This window comes from Anolis sagrei, chromosome 1, assembly GCF_037176765.1.
Source record: "Anolis sagrei isolate rAnoSag1 chromosome 1, rAnoSag1.mat, whole genome shotgun sequence".
NCBI classification, from domain to species: Eukaryota; Metazoa; Chordata; class Lepidosauria; order Squamata; family Dactyloidae; genus Anolis; species Anolis sagrei.
The window spans coordinates 51,013,198-51,032,605 of NC_090021.1; the positions used below are offsets into that span (position 1 = coordinate 51,013,198).

Consider the following 19,408-nt stretch of genomic DNA (forward strand, 5'->3'; position numbering starts at 1 on the left):
TGCTAGGTTAGCAGAAGCTGGGGCTAACAGTGGGAGCTCACCCTGCTCCCCAGATTTAAACCACCGACTTTTCGTTCAGCAGCTCGGCAGTTTAACCCACTTCTATTATTATAGAAGCCAGTTAAAGTGTCTTTTTAATCTAAGGGCAGCAAGATAGTTCTGGGGCACAAGGAAACACAACTCTGTCCTCCAAGAGAGGTAAATAGTCAAGGGGCTTAATCGGCATAGTTCCCTTTTGCTACCTAATAGAAGGTATTCCTGTAATATTTGATAAGAGTGCTATAGGTAAGCAATACAATCTCTCCATGTTTACTCAGAAGTAAATTTCTTTCAGTCCTATGAGACCACAAAGATTTTACAGATGCATTATAAATGTTAAAAGACTCTTTGTTTGTTCTGTTACCAAATTCTTCGGATTTGCTTCATTTACTGAAATTGCTATCTCCGGTACCAGTTTCCCACTCCAGGTTATTTCTTTCCTTGAACTGAAATTCAGTTTAGTCCCTCTCTTCCTTTTTTCAGTTCAGAAAGGATAGATGTACAGAATATCTATATGCCTTTCATTAAGTTTCTCCCATCTATGACTAAGGTACTGATTGAATGCTGGGCACACCAGTTTGGAGTTAGCGTGACTTTTGCACTAAGAAAAATAAGCAGCTTTTTATTTGTCTGGAAAGGCCTTTACATGTAAAAGTATCACCCTTAACTGGTTTAACCCAGCACCTTTCTTCCCTTGTCACGCACAGACGTGGAGATTCTGCGAAACCCAGGATTAGCTTGTTTGCATTTCATTGTTTTCTTTTCTAGCTGCAATCCGTTTAGCTATGGTATGCTGAGTTTATCTGATTAGCACCTAATGAGCCAAGGGAGGTTGGACGGAAAATGTTCCCTGCATGTCTGAAACCTACAGGAAATTAAGTTTTTTTGTACCCTTTTCTCTTCCAAATACTTAAAATTCCTTGTCTTTCGTGCTTAGAGTTGTCAGCAGGGTTTTGTGGCGCAGGGGGCTAGCGGGAAAACTGGCTAGTTGAGAACGATCTTCCATCTTGCCCTCCTTTTTGGAAGGAGGAACACAATAAATTAGTACCACGAAGAAAATGCAGATTTCTTGAGAAACATGCTTTCCTCTGTCCCTATAGAAATGAAAGTCTTCCTACAAATATTGGAAAACATTTCTCTCCCCATTGCCATAAATCATTTCTGTATGTTTGTTGGGGAAAGAGGTTTGCTGAACTGGTGGAGAAAATATAGTGTGAAGATTACGTTGTGTGTTGAAGTAGTCCCAAATCTGGGTAAAAAGAAAGATATAAAGTTGTTAACAGTGGTAGTAACATTAATGTGCAGATATACTCTGGGTAGGATTGTTACCTGATTAAGGGTGTCTTAGTTGTGTTGTCGAAGGCTTTCATGGCCAGAATCACTAGGTTTCTGTGAGTTTTATGAGCTGTATGGTCATCTTCTGTCTTGACGTTTCACCACATCTGTGGCAGGCATCCTCAGAGGTTGTGAGGTCTGTTGGAAACTAGGCAAGTGAGGGTTATATATCTGTGGAATGCCCAAGGTGTAAGAAAGAACTCTTGTCTGCTTGAGGCAAATGTGCATGTTCCAAATGGCCACATTGATTAGCATTTAATGGCCTCACAGCTTCAAAGCCTGGCTAGTTGCTGCCTGGGGGAATCCTTTGTTAGGAGGTGTTAGCTGACCCTGATTGATTCTTGTCTGAAAATCCCCTGCTTTTTGAGTGTTGCTCTTTGAGCGAAACACTAAAATCAGGACAGTAAATAAACTTGCCTAGTTTCCAACAGACCTCACAACCTCTGAGGATGCCTGCCATAGATGTGGGCGAAATGTCAGGTGAGAATGCTTCTGGAACATGGCCATACAGCCTGGAAAACTCACAGCAACCTGGTTTCTTAGTTGATCAAGAACCACTCAGTCTCTTCTTGGCCTTTTCGCTAAGATCAAGTGTGAAGAACCATTCAGTCCGTCTAATGAAATAAGTCCTAAGCCTGTTTAGTAGAGTGTAAGTCCTATTGAACACAATGGAGCCAGCCTCTGATTAAATAGGGATCACTACATAGAATCGAAGGATGCAACCAATTATTCTGGGGGAAAAACAACCCTAAAGTTATTGTTGAAGGCTTTCATGGCCGGAATCACTGGGTTGTTGTAGGTTTTTTGGGCTGTATGGCCATGTTCTAGAAGCATTCTCTCCTGATGTTTCACCTGCACCTGTGGCAAGCATCCTAACCTTACAACCTCTGAGGATGCTTGCCACAGATGCAGGCAAAACATCAGGAGAGAATGCTTCTAGAACATGGCCATACAGCCTGAAAACCCCACAACAACCCAACCCTAAAGTTACCTTTGTTTTAGATCAGGTTGGTGCCACCTTTGTGCCTCACGAGCCTTTAGGAACCATATAATCTATTGCAAAATAAAACAGCCCACTCACCCATCCACTCCCATGGTTGGAAGTCAACTTCTGATTCTAAAAAAAAAAATGTTATTGAAAAATAAAGTACAGGGAAGTTTTGCAATCTATTTAGAAGTTGTTGCCTTTGAAGGCTTCCAGGAGCAGCAGTTGCTCTTCTCTTTTTGGCCAGAAAAGGGTTATTTTGAGGATTTGGGAGGTGTGAAAAGCCACAAAAACATATTTCCAGCTGTTAGGAACCTTGGGAGTGGAAGTCCAAAACACCTGGAGGCCCAAAGGTTGAGAACCACTGTTTAGGGGCAGGGTTTCACTTACCCATCCCATTGAAGATGGTGCTGGATGTGAACTATGCATAGAGTACCTAAAACAGGTTGGGCATGGGTCAGCCATAAGAGGTATTTTTGCCCTTAGTGAGAGCAGAGGAATACTTTTACTGAGATGCTACTGCCTCTTGTTTTATTTTTCATTTCTTTTTACTGACACAACCAACACATCTTTCAAAAGGGCCTGTGCCAGGCAGGATTCATTGTAATCGGAAATGTCACAACAAATCTTTTTTCTTTCTTCCCTCTTTTAGGTTTGCAATGATGTGTGGCTACATGTCTCAGTTTGAAACCATACAGAATAAAATCAAGAATGGCTATCTTTTTAAGGTATGCTTTTGGGAGCTCTTTTAAGCAGCTGCCGTTATTAAATTACTTCATCCTGACAATTGTGAAGTTTGTATTTAGAGGGAAACGAAATATGCCTGGAGGGCAGTGCCAGAATTACGTTGAGAAGAGGAGATGATTCCCCCCCCCCCCCCCCCATGTTCTTAATAGTCATCATGAACTGGCTTTTAAACTAAAACCATTTAAGCATGCCTTTGTTGAACCAGCCACAAGACTGTAACTTTCCCTACTCTGAACGCTGAAAGAATTGCATGAGAAAGGGAAGAATATGTCTCTTTAATTATACGTTTGCATTTCTTCTGTAATCCATCATCATTTTTCCTTCATTTTTTTAAAAAAAATCTGTAGTTGGCTCAGAGCTATTTTTCTGAATCTAATTTCCCACAATAGCATTGTAAGTGTAGTACAAAAAGTAACTTTTTCTAGCTCTGCTGTGCTTATGTTTTGTTGATGCTAGTTGAGAAGTCTCTCTGTTGATCTCAACAGAGCAGGATTGAAGCAGGATTCAAGCTTTAATTATAAAAAAGAAATTACCTTATATACTCGAAGGTAAGCCAACCCAAATATAAGCCGAGGCACTTAATTTTACCACAAAAAACTGGGGAAACGGATTGACTCGAGTATAAGCCAAGGGTGGGAAATGTATCAGCTACTGGTAATTTTCAAAATAGATACCAATAAAATTGCATTAATTGAGGCATCAGTAGGTTAAATGTTTTTTTAATAGTTACATAAAACTGTAATTTAAAATAGGATTGCCCAACTCTGATTAAACCATTATTCTAACCTTCTTCAATGTAAATGTGATTACATATCCTTCCAATAATAATAAAGAGAGTAAAATAATGGAAATGTAATAGTAGCAGTAATAATAGAGTAAAATAATAAATGTAATAATAAAAACAATAATAAAGTAAAATAATAAATGTAATAACAATAGATTAAAATAATAATAATGATAACAATAATAGAGCAAAATAATAATTGCATTATTGTTATTTATTTATTTAGAACATTTATATCTCATCCTATTCTTGACCTCTGAAGAGGGACTCAGGGCGGCTACCAGCAGACAACAATTCAATGCCAATACAATATAAAAACAGCAATAAAATACACAATTACATAAAATGATTATAAATATACATTAAAAACAGTTTGCCAGGTTTAAAACATTCTCCGAATCTGTCCAAATTGCGGTCCATAAAATCTTAATGAATAATAATAACAGAGTAAAATAATAAATAACCTTATTCTCAAGTAAAAGGCAAGGGAGACTTTTTACATATAATTTTGTTCTTAGCTATAGTTCACAGGTTATTTTTTAAAAAGGGATTTTTTTTTCTAAATCTGTGTTTGTTTGTTCATCCTAGTTTGTGACTTTTTAATGTACATATGGCTTTTGTAAAATATAATATTTACAGAGTTTCTGGACAAACAATGCTGTCTTGGGACTTAAACCAATAGTCAGACAATGAAGAACGAGAAAAGTAACCCTTCACTTTCATCTCCTTTTTTAACAGGAACATATAGACAAAGCAAGAGAGCTTAAGCCTCAAGACCCTTTTTTGTATTATCTTACTGGAAGATGGTGCTATGAAGTAAGCGTACCGTAAGCCTCAAGTTATATGCTTGGTACTAGTTACACTCAACTCTTTAAAAATTGTCATTGAGCAGTTTTACTTAACATAAATTTGTATCCAGTGCAGTGCTAGTAGTAAAAAGTGTAAGAGCTGGTGTTTTCCAGTAGTGGTGGCTCCAGGAGCCACTACAATAGGTCATTTAAGCAGAATTTTAAAAAATAGAGCAAGGGCAAAAACGGGCTTTTCACCAGTCGATAAGGCAGTGCTCTAGCCGAGTTCTTTTAGATGCACTACATCAACTTGAAGTTCTGTTGAGCCAAATTTATAAACATAAAAGAGGCAAGATATAGGTAATGGTAAAGGTTTCCCCTTGACATTAATTCTAGTTGTGTCTGACTCTGGGGGATGGTCCTCATCTCCATTCCTAAACTGAAGAGCCGGTGTTGTCACAAAACCCTCTTGTAGTGTCGAGTCTTATTAATTATGGTTTTTGGTGGGCAAGCAGATGGCAACTACTGGATGGCATATGTTTTGTATCAGAAACTAGAGCTGATGTGGTCTATCCAATGCAATTTTCTGAATCAGCACTCCAAATAACCAAACCCAATCTAAAGTTGACCAAAAACTGATTTATAACCCTTTTGGTACTAATGTTGGAGAGTGGTCCCTTGTCAAAGTGGTCCCTGGTCAAAAAAAAGTTGGGAACCACAGTCTTAGACCAATGAGTTCCCTTTTCCTGGAGTCAAGGCTGCTCTTAAAAAGTGTTGATAGAATATAATAGAAAAACTTTATTAATGTCTCTTCTTGGAAGAGAGACAGAATAGAAATATGGTAAACACATGATGATGATGATGATGATGATGATGATGATGATGATGATGATGATGAAAGTTCTTCATTGTATAAATTGATGCATTCCTTTTGGATAATTGGTTTCATTCTTAAGAGCTAGACATTATTCATAGATCTGCTGCTATTGAAAATGCCAATTTTAAAATACTTCTGTAGCAAACCTCGGCAATGAAAATACTCTTGTACTTGGCACATTTTACTTTAAAGCAGCTAAAATATAAAATCAAAGCTGTGCATACAGCTAATGATGTTATTTTAGTGCTACTTTCCCCCCTTTTTTGAAGTTACTACAGCCAATAAAACAATTTCTTTGTGGGGATGGCTTGTTGAACAGTGCCAATCAAATTCTGAGCAAATCAAAAATGGAAACTGAATCTCTCTCCATTACTTCTTATTAAATGTTGTAAGAAAACATACATAGTGCCAGACAGACCTCATACTTTGAGAAACTAATTGTACCTTCCAGTTAGAAGTCTCTATAGGATGACATCATGGGTAAAACTAGTGTGAGATCCATCAGTTTTTGGTATTCCGTGTGTATATATATAGATGTTTGGGTGGTCTACAGAAATTTTTATATATGCAGTATTTCATCTAATCATATATGCTTCAGCTGAATTTAAATACTTTAACTTTCAAATGTTCCTATAATTCTAGGACTACAAAGTTACCGCAAATACTGCACAAAATTGTGTGAAAGAGCTTCAGGGTTTTACGGATTGGGAATAGGGTATCTGATTTGGAGGGGTCTGTGTGCTTCCACGATGGTGGTTTCTTTCCTCCTGGAGTCTACAGTGGGGTCTTGGTATCTGTTGGTGTTTGGTTCTAAGATCACGGCCACCACTCTGTAGATGTGAAAACCTTTGGATGCTCAAGTCCCACTATATACAGTGACATAATAAAATTGTGTCTGTTATATAAAATGGCAAGATCAAAGAAAGACTATAATTGACATAGCTGTAGTAAATGGAATCAAGATACTCTACCCAGATAATGTTGGTCCCTATGTGTTTTGTATTCTGTGGCTAAATGCTGTCACAGTTTTTGGACTTTATAGCTTAATGCTTCAGAAGTACACAACATTGAATTAAGTGGGATATCTAATACATTTTTCTTGGGACTAAAACCAGTGCCAATTTTGCCTTTAGTGGTCCCATTCAAATGAAGAGTAACTCAAGTCCCATTCCTGTCGCTGGATTTACAGTAGATAGAATTAACAGTGGAGTTCATCTGTTTTGTTTTTGCAGTTGGCCTTCTATACTAGAAATTATTGTTTACTTATGAAAAATACTTTGAGAATGTGTGTCCCAGGCCTTTCCAACCTAATGTAATCCAGGTCTGTTGGACTACAACCTCCATCATTCTAAGGAAACATGGCCACTGGTTAAAGGTGATGTATGTTGTAACGCAATAGCCTGGAACACAGTTTTGAGAAATGCTGTTCTTTCCTTTAACAATGTCTCTTTCTGTTTCTCCCCATCACTACTCACCCTAGAAGTTGTTTAAAATATATATTTTTTTGGCTGGAAGGTACTTAATTATGGTAGCTTGCTTGCAAAACATTTTGTTTCTTATCTCTAAATCATCTATAAACAAGCGTATTTTTTTATCCTTCTTTCTCTGGGGTTTCCAAAGGTGGCTCAGTTGTCTTGGCTTGAGAAAAAAGTAGCTGCTGCTCTTTTTGGGACGCCGCCAACTTCAACAATACATGAGGCTTTGCAGAATTTTCTCAAGGTAGATATTATTCTTCTCCCCCTCCTTTCTCCTCCCTAAAATCATTTCTATTTAAAGCCCACCTACCAAGTGGCTGGTGTTCAAGAAATTTGCTCAACAAGTTGTTCTCAGCAGCTATAAATTCAAAGCTCTTCTAAAGGCCAAAGATTTCCACAATGATACTGAACATCAGCTAAAGTTTCAGGAACTTTCTTTATTAATCTCCTTGCAACTGTGGCAGATGTACAGCTCTTTGAATTCCTCATGAAGAGTTGTTTATATGTTCACCATGTGCAAAATTTAATCTGTTACAGCCTTTGCGGTATCAGCAGAATCTGGATTGGAACAGGTCATGGCAGCCTGTGCAGTTCACAGTCCTTCCTTTGGTCCCTGGCATTGGCGCCAGGAAAATACTAGAAGCATAGCGGTTGGAAGGATCCCACAATAGCCTTCTAGTCCAGCCCCTAATGATCACCATCCATTTTATAGACTTCTTAAGAAAGAGTCCACTACCTCCTGAGATAGTTTATTCCAACATCAAATAGTTCTGGCACTGAAGAAGCCCCATCCTGGGCCTGGGTCTGTTCAACATCTTTAGTAATGACTTAGACGAAGGATTAGAAGGCACAATCATCAAGTTTGCAGACGACATCAAATTGGGAGGGATAGCTAATACCCCAGAAGACAGGAGAATAATTCAAAACAATCTTAACAGATTAGAGAGATGGGCCAAAACTAACAAAATGAAGTTCAACAGAGACAAATGCAAGATATTCCACTTTGGCAGGAAAAACGAAATGCAAAGATACAGAATGGGGGATGCCTGGCTCGATAGCAGGATGTGAGAAAAAGATCTTGGAGTCCTCGTGGACAAGTTAAACATGAGCCAACAATGTCATACGGCAGCAAAGAAAGCAAATGGGGTTTTGGCCTGCATAAATAGGAGTCTAGTGTCCAGATCCAGTGAAGTCATGTTACTCCTCTATTCAGCCTTAGTCAGAACATACCTGGATTACTGGGCAATGCAGTTTAAGGGAGATGCTGACAAGCTGGAATGTGTACAGAGGAGGGTGACTAAAATGATCAAGGGTCTGGAGAACAAGTCCTATGAGCAGTGGCTTAAAGAGCTGGACATGTTTAGTCTGCAGAAGAGAAGCCTGAGAGGAGATATGATGAAGGCCATATATAAAGATGTGAGGAGAAGTCATAGGAGGAGTCAGCAGGCTTGTTTTCTGCTGCTCTGGAACAATGGCTTCAAACCACAGGAAAGGAGATTCCACCTGAACATGAGGAAGAACTTCCTAACTCTGAGGGCTGTTCAACAGTGGAACTCTCTGCCCTGGAGTGCGGTGGAGGCTCCTCCTTTGGAAGCTTTTAAGCAGAGGCTGGATGGCCACCTGTTGGGGGTGCTTTGAATACAATATTCCCGCTTCTTGGGAGGGGGTTGGACTGGATGGCTCACGAGATCTCTTCCAACTCTGATTCTATGATTTTAATGTTTAAGTAGAACATCTTTTCTTTTAATTAGGTTTGAATTCTAGTTTCTGGACCAACAGAAAAGAAGCTTGCTCCATCTTCTACATAACATCTCTTCATATCACCTCTTACTCTATTTCCCAAGATAAACATATCCAGCTCCTTAGGTTTTTTCCTCACAGAGCTTGGTTTCCAGGCATTTTCCCATTTTAGCCATCCTACTCTGAACATGTTCCAAAGTTCCTGTTCCAGACATTGCTATAAAATAACTTTGCACTACCCTGAATCTGCCCTTGTGTTATAGTGGTTAAGAGTGTTGGACTTTGGGATATCCTGATACTAGATGTAACTAGGCCATATGACTAAGAGGAAGGCCTTGGATTAGTTACTTTCTCTCTCATACCTAACTAACCCCACAGGATTGTCATCAGCAGATAGCCATGGATAACCATGGATCTTCAGCTCCTCAAAATTCACTTTAGCCTTTCATTTGCATCTTTCACAGAAATGAAGAGAGATGCAAGAGTATGTGTTATGCTCTTGCACCTTTTTGTTTCCTATTTGCTACTGGCTTTTTTTAACGTGCTTCATGTTCAATATGTTATTGCTTTGCTGAGGTGGTCATCATCTTCTCTTTCCTCTTTCCACTCAGGCTGAAGAAATTCATCCTGGATATTCTAAATATAATTATGTCTACATGGCAAAGGTAACCGGGATTGTTCCATTTTTTATTACCCTTTTAAAATGATGGATGCATATAGTCTTTATATTAAATCAACGTTGGTGTTTTTTTTTCTTTGCCACTCCCAGTGCTACAAAGAACTTGGGCAGAAGAGCAATGCCCTGAAGTCCTGTGAAACTGCACTGTCCATTCTGCCTGTCAACAAAGAGGTGAGTCTGAAGCCAAATATCTGGTTTCCCTTTCTGGTATGCTTGCTGCAACAAAGTCTTCTGTGCCTCATCAGTAACATATAAATGTTAGGATTGTGAGAGGAGCTCCTTTTTTGGATGAAAACTCCCAGAAATCCCCCAGACAGTCTGTTTAATACAGCGATTCTCAACCTGAGGGTCCCCAGATATTTTGGCCTTCAACTCCCAGAAATCCTAACAGCTGGTAAATTGGCTGAGGTTTCTGGGAGTTGTAGGCCAAAACACCGGGGGACCCACAGGTTGAGAACCACTGGTTTAATACAAGGGGCGTTCATTAAAGATTTCCCCTGACCCACTTTGATTTATCACAGGACACTGAAACTGCACATGTGTGATGACAGAAGTCTCTATAGGTTATGTGCCAATTTACAACCCAGAACTGATAATGGTCTTGATTTTACAAGTGATGAAATGGCGTAAGGTTTGATAATGGATCCAAAGGAATACAGAGCAGTCATCAAGTTCCTTTGCTTGAAAGGCCACACACCAAAGGAGACGTTTGATGAAATGAAAGAGGTTTATGGTGATGATTCCCCAACATATGATGTAGTCGAGAACTGGCATCGTCAATTCAAATGTGATTGGACGTTGGTGGAAACAGCTCCAATTCCAGGGTGACCCCACTCTATTGATAACCACACTATTCAGCAATTGGAGGTCACCATTTTGGAAAATTGCCACATTAACATTCACCACCTGGCCCAAAATGTCAAGATTACTGTGGGGTCCATGGAAAAAAATCATCCAAGACCATCTTCACATGCATAAGGTATCCACTCACTGGGTTCCCCGGCTGCTCACACCTTTCCAGAAGCAGGAATGAGTCAAGCAGGAATGATACTTGGAGGAATGAGACCCACCACGTCCATCCTAGACCCCTGCCCATCCTGGCTTCTGAAGGAGGCCAGAGGGGGATTGGCCGAGTGGGTAACGGTGGTGGTTAATGCCTCCCTTCGGGAAGGCAAGATTCCAGCGAGCCTAAAACAGGCTGTTATAAAGCCGCTGTTGAAGAAACCATCACTTGACCCCACTAAATTGGACAACTTTCGGCCTGTTTCCAATCTTCCCTTCTTGGGCAAAGTCATGGAAAGCGTGGTGGCCTCACAACTCCAGGTATTCTTGAGAGACACGGATTATCTGGATCCGGCACAGTCTGGTTTCAGACCGGGACATGGTACCGAGACGGTCTTGGTCGCCTTAGTGGATGATCTGCGCCGGGAGCTAGACAGGGGGAGTGTGTCCCTGTTGGTGCTCCTGGACCTCTCAGCGGCCTTCGATACCGTCGACCACGGTATTCTTCTGGGGCGCCTTGCAGAGATGGGTCTCGGGGGCACTGCTCTGCAGTGGCTCCGGTCATTTCTGGAGGGTCGCACTCAGAAGGTGTTACTGGGGGACTCCTGTTCAACGCCACAGCCGTTGACCTGTGGCGTTCCTCAGGGTTCCATCTTGTCCCCCTTGTTGTTTAACATCTACATGAAGCCGCTGGGTGAGATCATCCGGAGTTTCGGGGTGCGGTGTCACCTGTACGCAGATGACGTCCAACTCTGTCACTCCTTCCCACCTGCTACTAAGGAGGCCGTCGAAGTCCTGAACCGGTGCCTGGCCGCTGTAATGGTCTGGATGAGGGCGAACAAACTGAAACTAAATCCAGACAAGACAGAGGTACTCCTGGTCAGTCGCAAGGCCGAACAGGGTATAGGGTTACAGCCTGTGCTGGACGGGGTCGCACTCCCCTTGAAGGCGCAGGTTCGCAGCTTGGGTGTGACCCTGGACTCATCGCTGAGCCTGGAGCCTCAGGTTTCAGCGGTGACCAGGGGAGCATTTGCACAGCTTAGGCTCGTGCGCCAGCTGCGCCCGTATCTTGGGAAGTCTGACTTGGCCACGGTGGTACACGCTTTGGTCACATCCCGCCTCGACTACTGCAACGCTCTCTACGTGGGGCTGCCCTTGAAGACGGCCCGGAAGCTTCAGCTAGTCCAACGTGCGGCAGCCATGTTGCTAACGGGAGCAGGACGCAGAGAGCATACAACGCCTCTGCTGTCCCAGCTCCACTGGCTGCCGATTCGCTACCGGGCCCAATTTAAGGTGCTGGTGTTATCCTACAAAGCCCTAAACGGTTCCGGCCCAAAGTACCTTGCAGACCGCATCTCGGCCTACGAGCCCACGAGGGCCTTGAGATCATCCGGGGAGGCCTTTCTCTCGGTCCCGCCTGCCTCACAGGCTCGTCTGGCGGGGACGAGAGAGCGGGCCTTCTCGGTGGTGGCCCCCCGGCTGTGGAACACCCTCCCTGCTGAAGTTAGACAGGCGCCCTCCTTGATGGCCTTTCGTAGGAGCCTGAAAACATGGCTCTTCGAGCAGGCCTTCAACTGAGTGTATCTTGGAATGACATTGGAATGAACTAGGACTATGAATTTTCGGCTATGACCCCAGGACTCGACGAAGCGGATTTTTAGTATAAGTATATGTTATGTTGTATCTGTCTGGTTTGTATTGTCGTGATTTACTGTACACTGTTTTTCCTTGTTGCTGTTCACCGCCCCGAGTCGCCCTCGGGCTGAGAGGGGCGGTCAATAAATGCAAGAAATAAATAAATAAATAAAATAATAATAAATGCTCCCAGGCTCTATTGATTATATGCCGTGGAAACCAGGAGGACTTTTTCAGCAGACTGATCACACAGGATGAAAGCTGGGTCCATCATTATGATCCTGAGACTAAAGTCCAGTTGATGCAATGGAAGCACCATGACTCACCACCTCATGTGCCCAACTCTCGGCAGGCAAGGTCATTCTCACAGTATTTTGGGACCAGCACTGAATAGTATTGATGGATTTCCTAGCAAAGGGTACCATGATCACTGGGGCATACTATGCTTCACTGCTGTGGAAATTGCGAGAGGCCATCAAAACCAACAGACATGGCATGCTCACCAAAGGTCTGCAAGGCGATGCACCAGTTCACAACTCACATGTTGCCAAATGGAAGCATGCTCCTGTGGCATTGAAAGTCTACCGCATCCCCCTTATTCACCTGACCTCACACCATTGGACTTCTACCTCTTTCCAACAATGAAGTTATTTTTGAAGGGCAAGGCATTTTTCAGATGATGAGACTCTGATTTCCGAAGTCACAATATGGCTTTTGGAGACACCTGTTGACTTCTACAAGGGAGGTGTTTACAGTTGCTTCGAAAGATGGGAGAAGAGTGTGTCCCTAGGTGACACCTATATAAAGAAGGAATAAAAACTGTGCCAAGTTTCATTGCTCTCGGTCCACAGGAAGTGTCTTAAGAATCTTAAGACCTGGCTCTGCCGTTGTGCATTCGGAGAGTAGCCACATAACTTTATGCTAGTGCTTCCTCAACGTTCTTGTCCCAGGAGTCCCGTCCCCCCCCCCCCCGCCCATGTACGAAGGTTTGTTTGTTTTCCTATCTCTCTGAGTTCACCCTTACAATTAGTTCTGCTCCCTTATCTCACCCGGAGTTTTTAAAACATTTTATGTACATGCGGACCGCTCTCTATCATTATGTTTGTTTCCTATGTTCTGTGTATATAGTTTTATATGTTTTGATGTTTTACATTTTAATGTTATGTTGTTTATTTTATTGCGATTTGTATTATTATATTGTAGTTTGTTGTTTGGGCTTGGCACCATGTAAGCTGCTCCGAGTCCCCGTTGGGGAGATGGTGGTGGGGTATAAATAAAGATGATGATGATGATGATGATGATGATTATTCGTGGGGTCAGGGAAATGAATGCCCCTCATCCCTATGCTGGCTGGAAAATCCTTGGAGGCATAGTTGAAAAAATATAAATAAGCTCTGTCACTTCCTGCATGTCAAAATCTCCTTTCAATTGCGGTGCCCAGAATTGGACACAGTGTGATTCCACGTGTGGTCTGACCCATAGCGGCAACTGGGGAGGCATTGCAAGGACATCTTGTGCTGTTCTCTTTCATTTCAGTGGGGCTTGAAGAAGAGAATATTTTTGGTGGACGGTGCCTTGATTTCATGAAGTTAATAATTTTTTATAGAGGTATCGTGCAAAGTGTGGCAATTGGATGTAAAGTGGAAGTGACTTGTGACACTCTGGCATGGCTGGTCGCAATATAGCACATGGAAAATGTGGAAAGAGGGTAAAGACCTTTGTTATGCAACAGTGTTTGAGCAGATGACGTTCACAACGGTGATGTCAATTTTAATGGGGAACTTGGCAGCCTGCACTGTAATTAGTCACACAGATCCCAAGACACTGTTGCTGTCTAATTTTGAAGTTGAGGTGTTTCGGAATTGCCACTGGCAGTTCAGTAGTTACTTTATCCTCTGGCAGGGCTCAGCACTTCCCAGCCAAAAGAACCACCATGTAAAACATGCTGCAGTTCTGCTAGGAAATAAAAGAGAGGCACTGGGTGGGAGGCAGCAGTTTCAATTCAGGGAAATCAAAATCATGATGATTTACTTTTGCAGGAATTTGGCAGGGGGGGGGCGACACAATTATAGAGTGCAGACTTTGGGCAAGGAAGCTAAGATATTGAGATTTATCTGACATTTCTTCCTGTTGCTGACAGTCTTTTGGCAAAGATGCACAGTGATTACAATGAATACCTTTCAAGGTGTTGAATATGTGAATTGCTGAAGTAGTTACGTCTTACTGCTTTTGAAAGAGCTATCTCCTGAAAACATTTCATCAGACACATAAAGGACTTGGATGGATTTCCCAAGTCATTTAGGTTGAAGGTGAAACCCTTTCATTTCTATTGCTGCTTAAAAGTATTTATTTTGCTGTCAGGTAACAAAAAAATAAAATTGCACTGCTGAGCATTTTCTGTTTGAGTGTGTGTGTGTGTGAAGTCTGGCAGCTAAGACTGATAGTTGTAGATTGCAATATGTGCCTGGCCAATGACCAATTTTGACTGACACTCTCACTTTGTGTGAATTTGAGAGCCAATTCAGACTGTGAAGGAAACTGCTGAGACTAGAAACATGTCAGTGCAGCTCCACAAAACAGTAAAACTGCTCCATGTCATTCAGGTAAAGGGAAAGATAAAGGTTTTCCCCTGACATTAAGTCCAGTCGTGGTGCTCCTCTCCATTTCTAAGTCGAAGAGCCAGTGTTGTCCGTAGACACCTCCTAGGTTATGTGGCTGGCATGACTGCATGGAGCACTGTTACCTTCCTGTCAAAGTGGTACCTATTGATCTACTCACATGTCCATGTTTTCGAACTGCTAGGTTGGCAGAAGCTGGGGCTAACAGCGAGATCTCACCCTGCTTTCCGAATTTGAACTGCTTATCTTTGGTCAACAAGTTCAGCAGCTCAGGAGTTTAACCTGCTTTGCCACTGGGGGGCTTATGTCAATTCCGTTAACAGCAATAAAACCCAATTTCAGTGTAACGTTTTGTGATAATGGGCATCCCTCAAGCTTCAAAATTCCAGGAAAGTTTAGGCTGTTAAGATACAACCAGTATTCCTGTAATAGCTGCCAAGGGTTCTATGCCGTCAAAAAAACTCCTGTTCTTGCATAAGTGACTGTATTAGTTCTATTTAAGGAACCAGGTATCCAAAAACACAGTTGTAGTGGTCTTCTACTCAAACAAAACAAAACAAAAAAACATTTAAGAGATTTTTGGTGTTTTCCCTAGATAAGCAGGAAGTCTTTTCTTTCTCCTTTGCTCAAGCAGTATACAAAGTATATACAAAATATATAGACTTGACACCATCTTCCTCGCTACACACGGCAATAATTCTTCCAACACACTATCCAAACCACCACCTCTTCAACCTTCATCAAACATACTCAGTATAATGACAACCTATATATTTCTCCCATTGCATTAACCACCACACCCTAATTATTCATTATTTATTTATTTACTTCACTTGTATACTGCTTTTCTCACCCCAGCGAGGGACTCAAAGAGGTTCCCAACACAATAATGGCAAAATTCAATGCCTCATATACAGAAACTTAATATAACGATAACACACAATTATCAATTAAATCATAAAATATGATGTCATTTAACATTAAAACTTTGAATTAAAAACCTATCAATATAAACAATTAAAACCACACAATCCAACAATCGTACTCCAGGCTGTTCCAAATATATTTCACATAATCCCTGACCATTCCTTGTACTGCTCACTGCCCAAAGGCTTGGTCCCACAGCCAAGTCTTTACCCTTTTTTTGAAGGCCAAGTGTGAGGGTGCTGATTTAATTTTGTTGGAGAGGGAATTCTAGAGCCGAGGGGCCACCACTCCGAAGACCTGTCCCTCGTCCCCACCAGTCGCACTTGCAAAGGAGGTGGGACCGAGAGCAGGGCCTCCCCAGGCTGTCTTAATCCCCGAGATGGTTCATAGAGGGAGATACATTTGGACAGGTAGGCTGGGTCTTAACTCTTTTACAGGTGGTTAGGCCAGAGGTTTTAACTTAGAAAATGTTGGGTAGTTTCCAGATCCTGACAACAGCAAATGCAGTTCCTTTCATTCACCATTAACAGAAAGTTGTGACTAGATTCTGTAACATAGCCCGTGTGTTTCGCAAGTGCAAGATTTCCCAATTTGACATAGAATCGTTAAAACTGCCCATTGAAGCTGTGCCAAATGTTAGATTCAAAAGGCTACTTAATTTTGTATTTGAATTGATCATGAAGTTCAAGAATAATGCTCTGCTTCAAGACACCTAATAATGTAAGAATGGAAACAGCTCCAAAAGCAGCACAACTATTGGAAAGTGCTGTACAAAATCCCCGAATACCTGCTTTAATGACCTAGGAAGCGTGAATGAAAATGATCGAAATTAAGCACAGCAGGCCACAGGAATGCCGGGTTAATAGAAACGCTTTCAAAGGTGGTACTTGGGAGGATGAAAACCTCTAATTATAGCCCATTAGGACTCTATGAAATGAATCCTTCAGTGCACTCATTTAGGAGGAAGTTGGAATGGACAAGCACAGTACGTGCGTAGGGTCTCCCCACCTTTCCCCAGTCTGCTTTATACTCTGCTGTTGTATGGTCACTAAAAAGAGGAATTGAATGAGTTATTCTTTTCTGAACTATTGGCACTGAAAATAATCTCCTGCATTGATACAGAAATTGGCATCAGGTCCAGCAGCTGGGCAGGAGAAGGTTGTGGGGATCTGTAAAATACACCATGATGTAATGGGTTTGACTGGAAAGACATGTGTCGGTAGTTGATTGGCTGAGCATGCCAGGAACCAGAGTTCTGATTGGCTACTGTCACTGCTAAGACAAACGGTTTTAACTGCCACTTTCAGTTTGGAGAGTGAAGAGAATGCTAACTGGAAACTGCCAGAAAGGATATGGCTGCCAACTCTCTGAAGCCTGATCATTTCTAAGGCATGAAGCATATTGTATAGACTATTTAAAAGGACTGTTTTAATTCCCCTGTTCTTTGTATGAATTCAGAGAGACTGCTGTATATATTGTTGCCCTGTTTGTCCTTTTGAACTGAAATATAGATACTGTTACTTGTTACATAAGCCTGAGTGGCACTTTATTATACAGCAGGGTATATCTTGGTTCAGAAACTGTGGTAATGCTTCTGTTTATTTTCATTTACCAACCTCCACAAAGGATGTTTTGGAGATGCAATTGCATACATGTAGTTTTCTTCTTTCTTTTTTTGCTTTAAGGATGAAGAGGCCGAAAAAGAATTAGAAATGTTGCTTCCATCTCTGAAACTGTGATGAAAACAAGAAGAAACACTCTTGATTGTGTTGGTTGAATGGAAGAATGCTGAGAACTCCAGTCCCGGCTGTGAAAACACATGTGTCAAGAGTTGGGATTTGCAGTTATTTGATGAATAGGATCGGGGAAGATAATCTTGAAGAAGGAAGTTTAATTCTGAAGTTAGAAATGCAAATAAAAAAAATGATGGGACAGAGTTGTCTTGGCCCAAGTCAAGTTTCTTCAAGGCCAGAAAGAAAAAGATGACAGGTGCTTGTGTATTATGAATGCCATATTCTGAACAGAACTGTCTTCCACATCACCACAAGGTGGGTTTCTTAAGGACAGTCAAATACTCTGGCTAGTATCCTGTCGGGAGTTTACACTTATGTAAATGTCCAGTTGTGCAAGTTGCACTTTTTGCTGCCTTGTATAAATGGGTCTCTCAGACCTCCTTGTGCAAATAGCCCCCAGGAATAAGCAAGCCTCTGTGGTGTGCCTGGAAAGATCGACAGGTCCAGCTCTTCCTCCTCCTGCCAATGAAATGTCTTGGTTTTCTTTGTGACCAAACAGCATGGCATTATGATGTGCCAGCTCCCATAACATTTCAGCCACAGAGTATCTGTATGTTTTTTCATGTCAGGAGCAGCTTGAGAAACTGCAAGTCGCTTCTGCTGTGAGAGAATTGACCATCTGCAAGGATGTTGCCCAGGGGACACCCAGATGTTTTACCATCCTGTGGGAGGCTTCTCTCATGTCCCCACATCAGAAGCTGGAGCTGACAGATGGGAGCTCATCCCGCTCCCCATATTCAGACTGCCGACTTTTCGGTCAGTAGTCCTGCCAGCACAAGGGTTTAACCCTTTGCACCACTGGGGGCTCCTAACTGTATGGTAACATATGGAAGGATAAACAGTAGGGATAGACTTTTTAAAATAAAATGACATGTACTGAAGACATTGACTTGACCAAAATGAAGCTGCTTCTGGAATGAGTTTTCAGTCATTCCTTTAGAATACGTGGAGGTTGTGAATCCTGGCACAAAAAGATGGGTGCTGTTGAACATATGACAAGGAATAATGAATTATTTCCATTTTAAATCCATAGCATCTATTTTTCTAATTTAAGTTTTAAATCTCAGCCAGAATATTGTCGAAGGCTTTCATAGCCAGAATCACTGGGTTGTTGTGAGTTTTCCAAGCTGAATGGCCATGTTCCAGAAGCATTCTCTCCTGATATTTTGCCCACATCAATGGCAGGCATCCTCATAGATTGTGAAGTCTGTTGGAAACTAGGAAAATTGGATGTCCAGGGTGGGAGAAAGAACTCTTGTCTGTTTGAGGTAGGTGTTAATGTTTCAATTGGACACCATGATTAGCATTTAATGGCCTGACAGTTTCAAGGTCAGGCTTCTTACTTCATAACAGTAAATAAAGAACAACACTCAAAAATAGGGGAAATCCAGACAAGAAGCAATCAGGGCCAGCTAATCACCTCCCAACAAAGGTTCCCCTCAGGCAGGAAGCAGCCAAGCCTTGAAGTTGCAAGGCCATTAAATGCTAACAAGATGGCTAATTGACACCTACCTCAAACAGAAAAGGGTTCTTTCTCCCACCCTGGACATTCCACAGAAATATAAACCCCATTTTACTAGTTTCCAACAGACCTCACAACTTCTGAGGATTCCTGCCATAGATGCAGGCAAAATGTCAGGAGAGAATGCTTCTGGAACATGGCCAGACAGCCTGGAAAACTCACAACAACTCAGCCAGAATCTTCAAAAATGGAATGCACTGCTGACAATGGATGACTTGTAATTGCTGGTGGTAGATGTTGATTGTGTGGGGAATTATTAACTAGTTAACACTGTATGCCTTTCAACAAATACATGAATATTTTTCTGATGCAAATGATATGGAAGGAAGTGAATTATGTGTGTATGTTTCTTTGCATTTTGTGTCAGAAAGTACAAATTTGGTGTTAGAACTGCACTTCATGACATCATTTTAGTCTCTGGAATATAAATAGCAATAAAATAAAGATTTTATAAACCTGTTA

The 19,408-nt window shown here is 41.6% G+C and overlaps 1 protein-coding gene across 2 annotated transcripts in view; it reads left to right on the forward strand.

Annotated features, from left to right (window-relative positions):
- The window catches only part of RMDN2 (regulator of microtubule dynamics 2), a 39,230-nt gene extending 19,822 nt beyond the window's left edge, over positions 1-19,408 (forward strand). For both annotated transcript variants that reach the window (XM_060753988.2, XM_060753989.2), the window contains exons 6-11: positions 3,012-3,087; positions 4,629-4,706; positions 7,176-7,274; positions 9,382-9,435; positions 9,540-9,620; positions 17,317-19,408. In XM_060753988.2, coding sequence (XP_060609971.2) covers positions 3,012-3,087; positions 4,629-4,706; positions 7,176-7,274; positions 9,382-9,435; positions 9,540-9,620; positions 17,317-17,370 — 442 coding nt within the window. In that variant the 3' untranslated portion in view covers positions 17,371-19,408. The remainder of the gene's footprint in view (positions 1-3,011; positions 3,088-4,628; positions 4,707-7,175; positions 7,275-9,381; positions 9,436-9,539; positions 9,621-17,316) is intronic.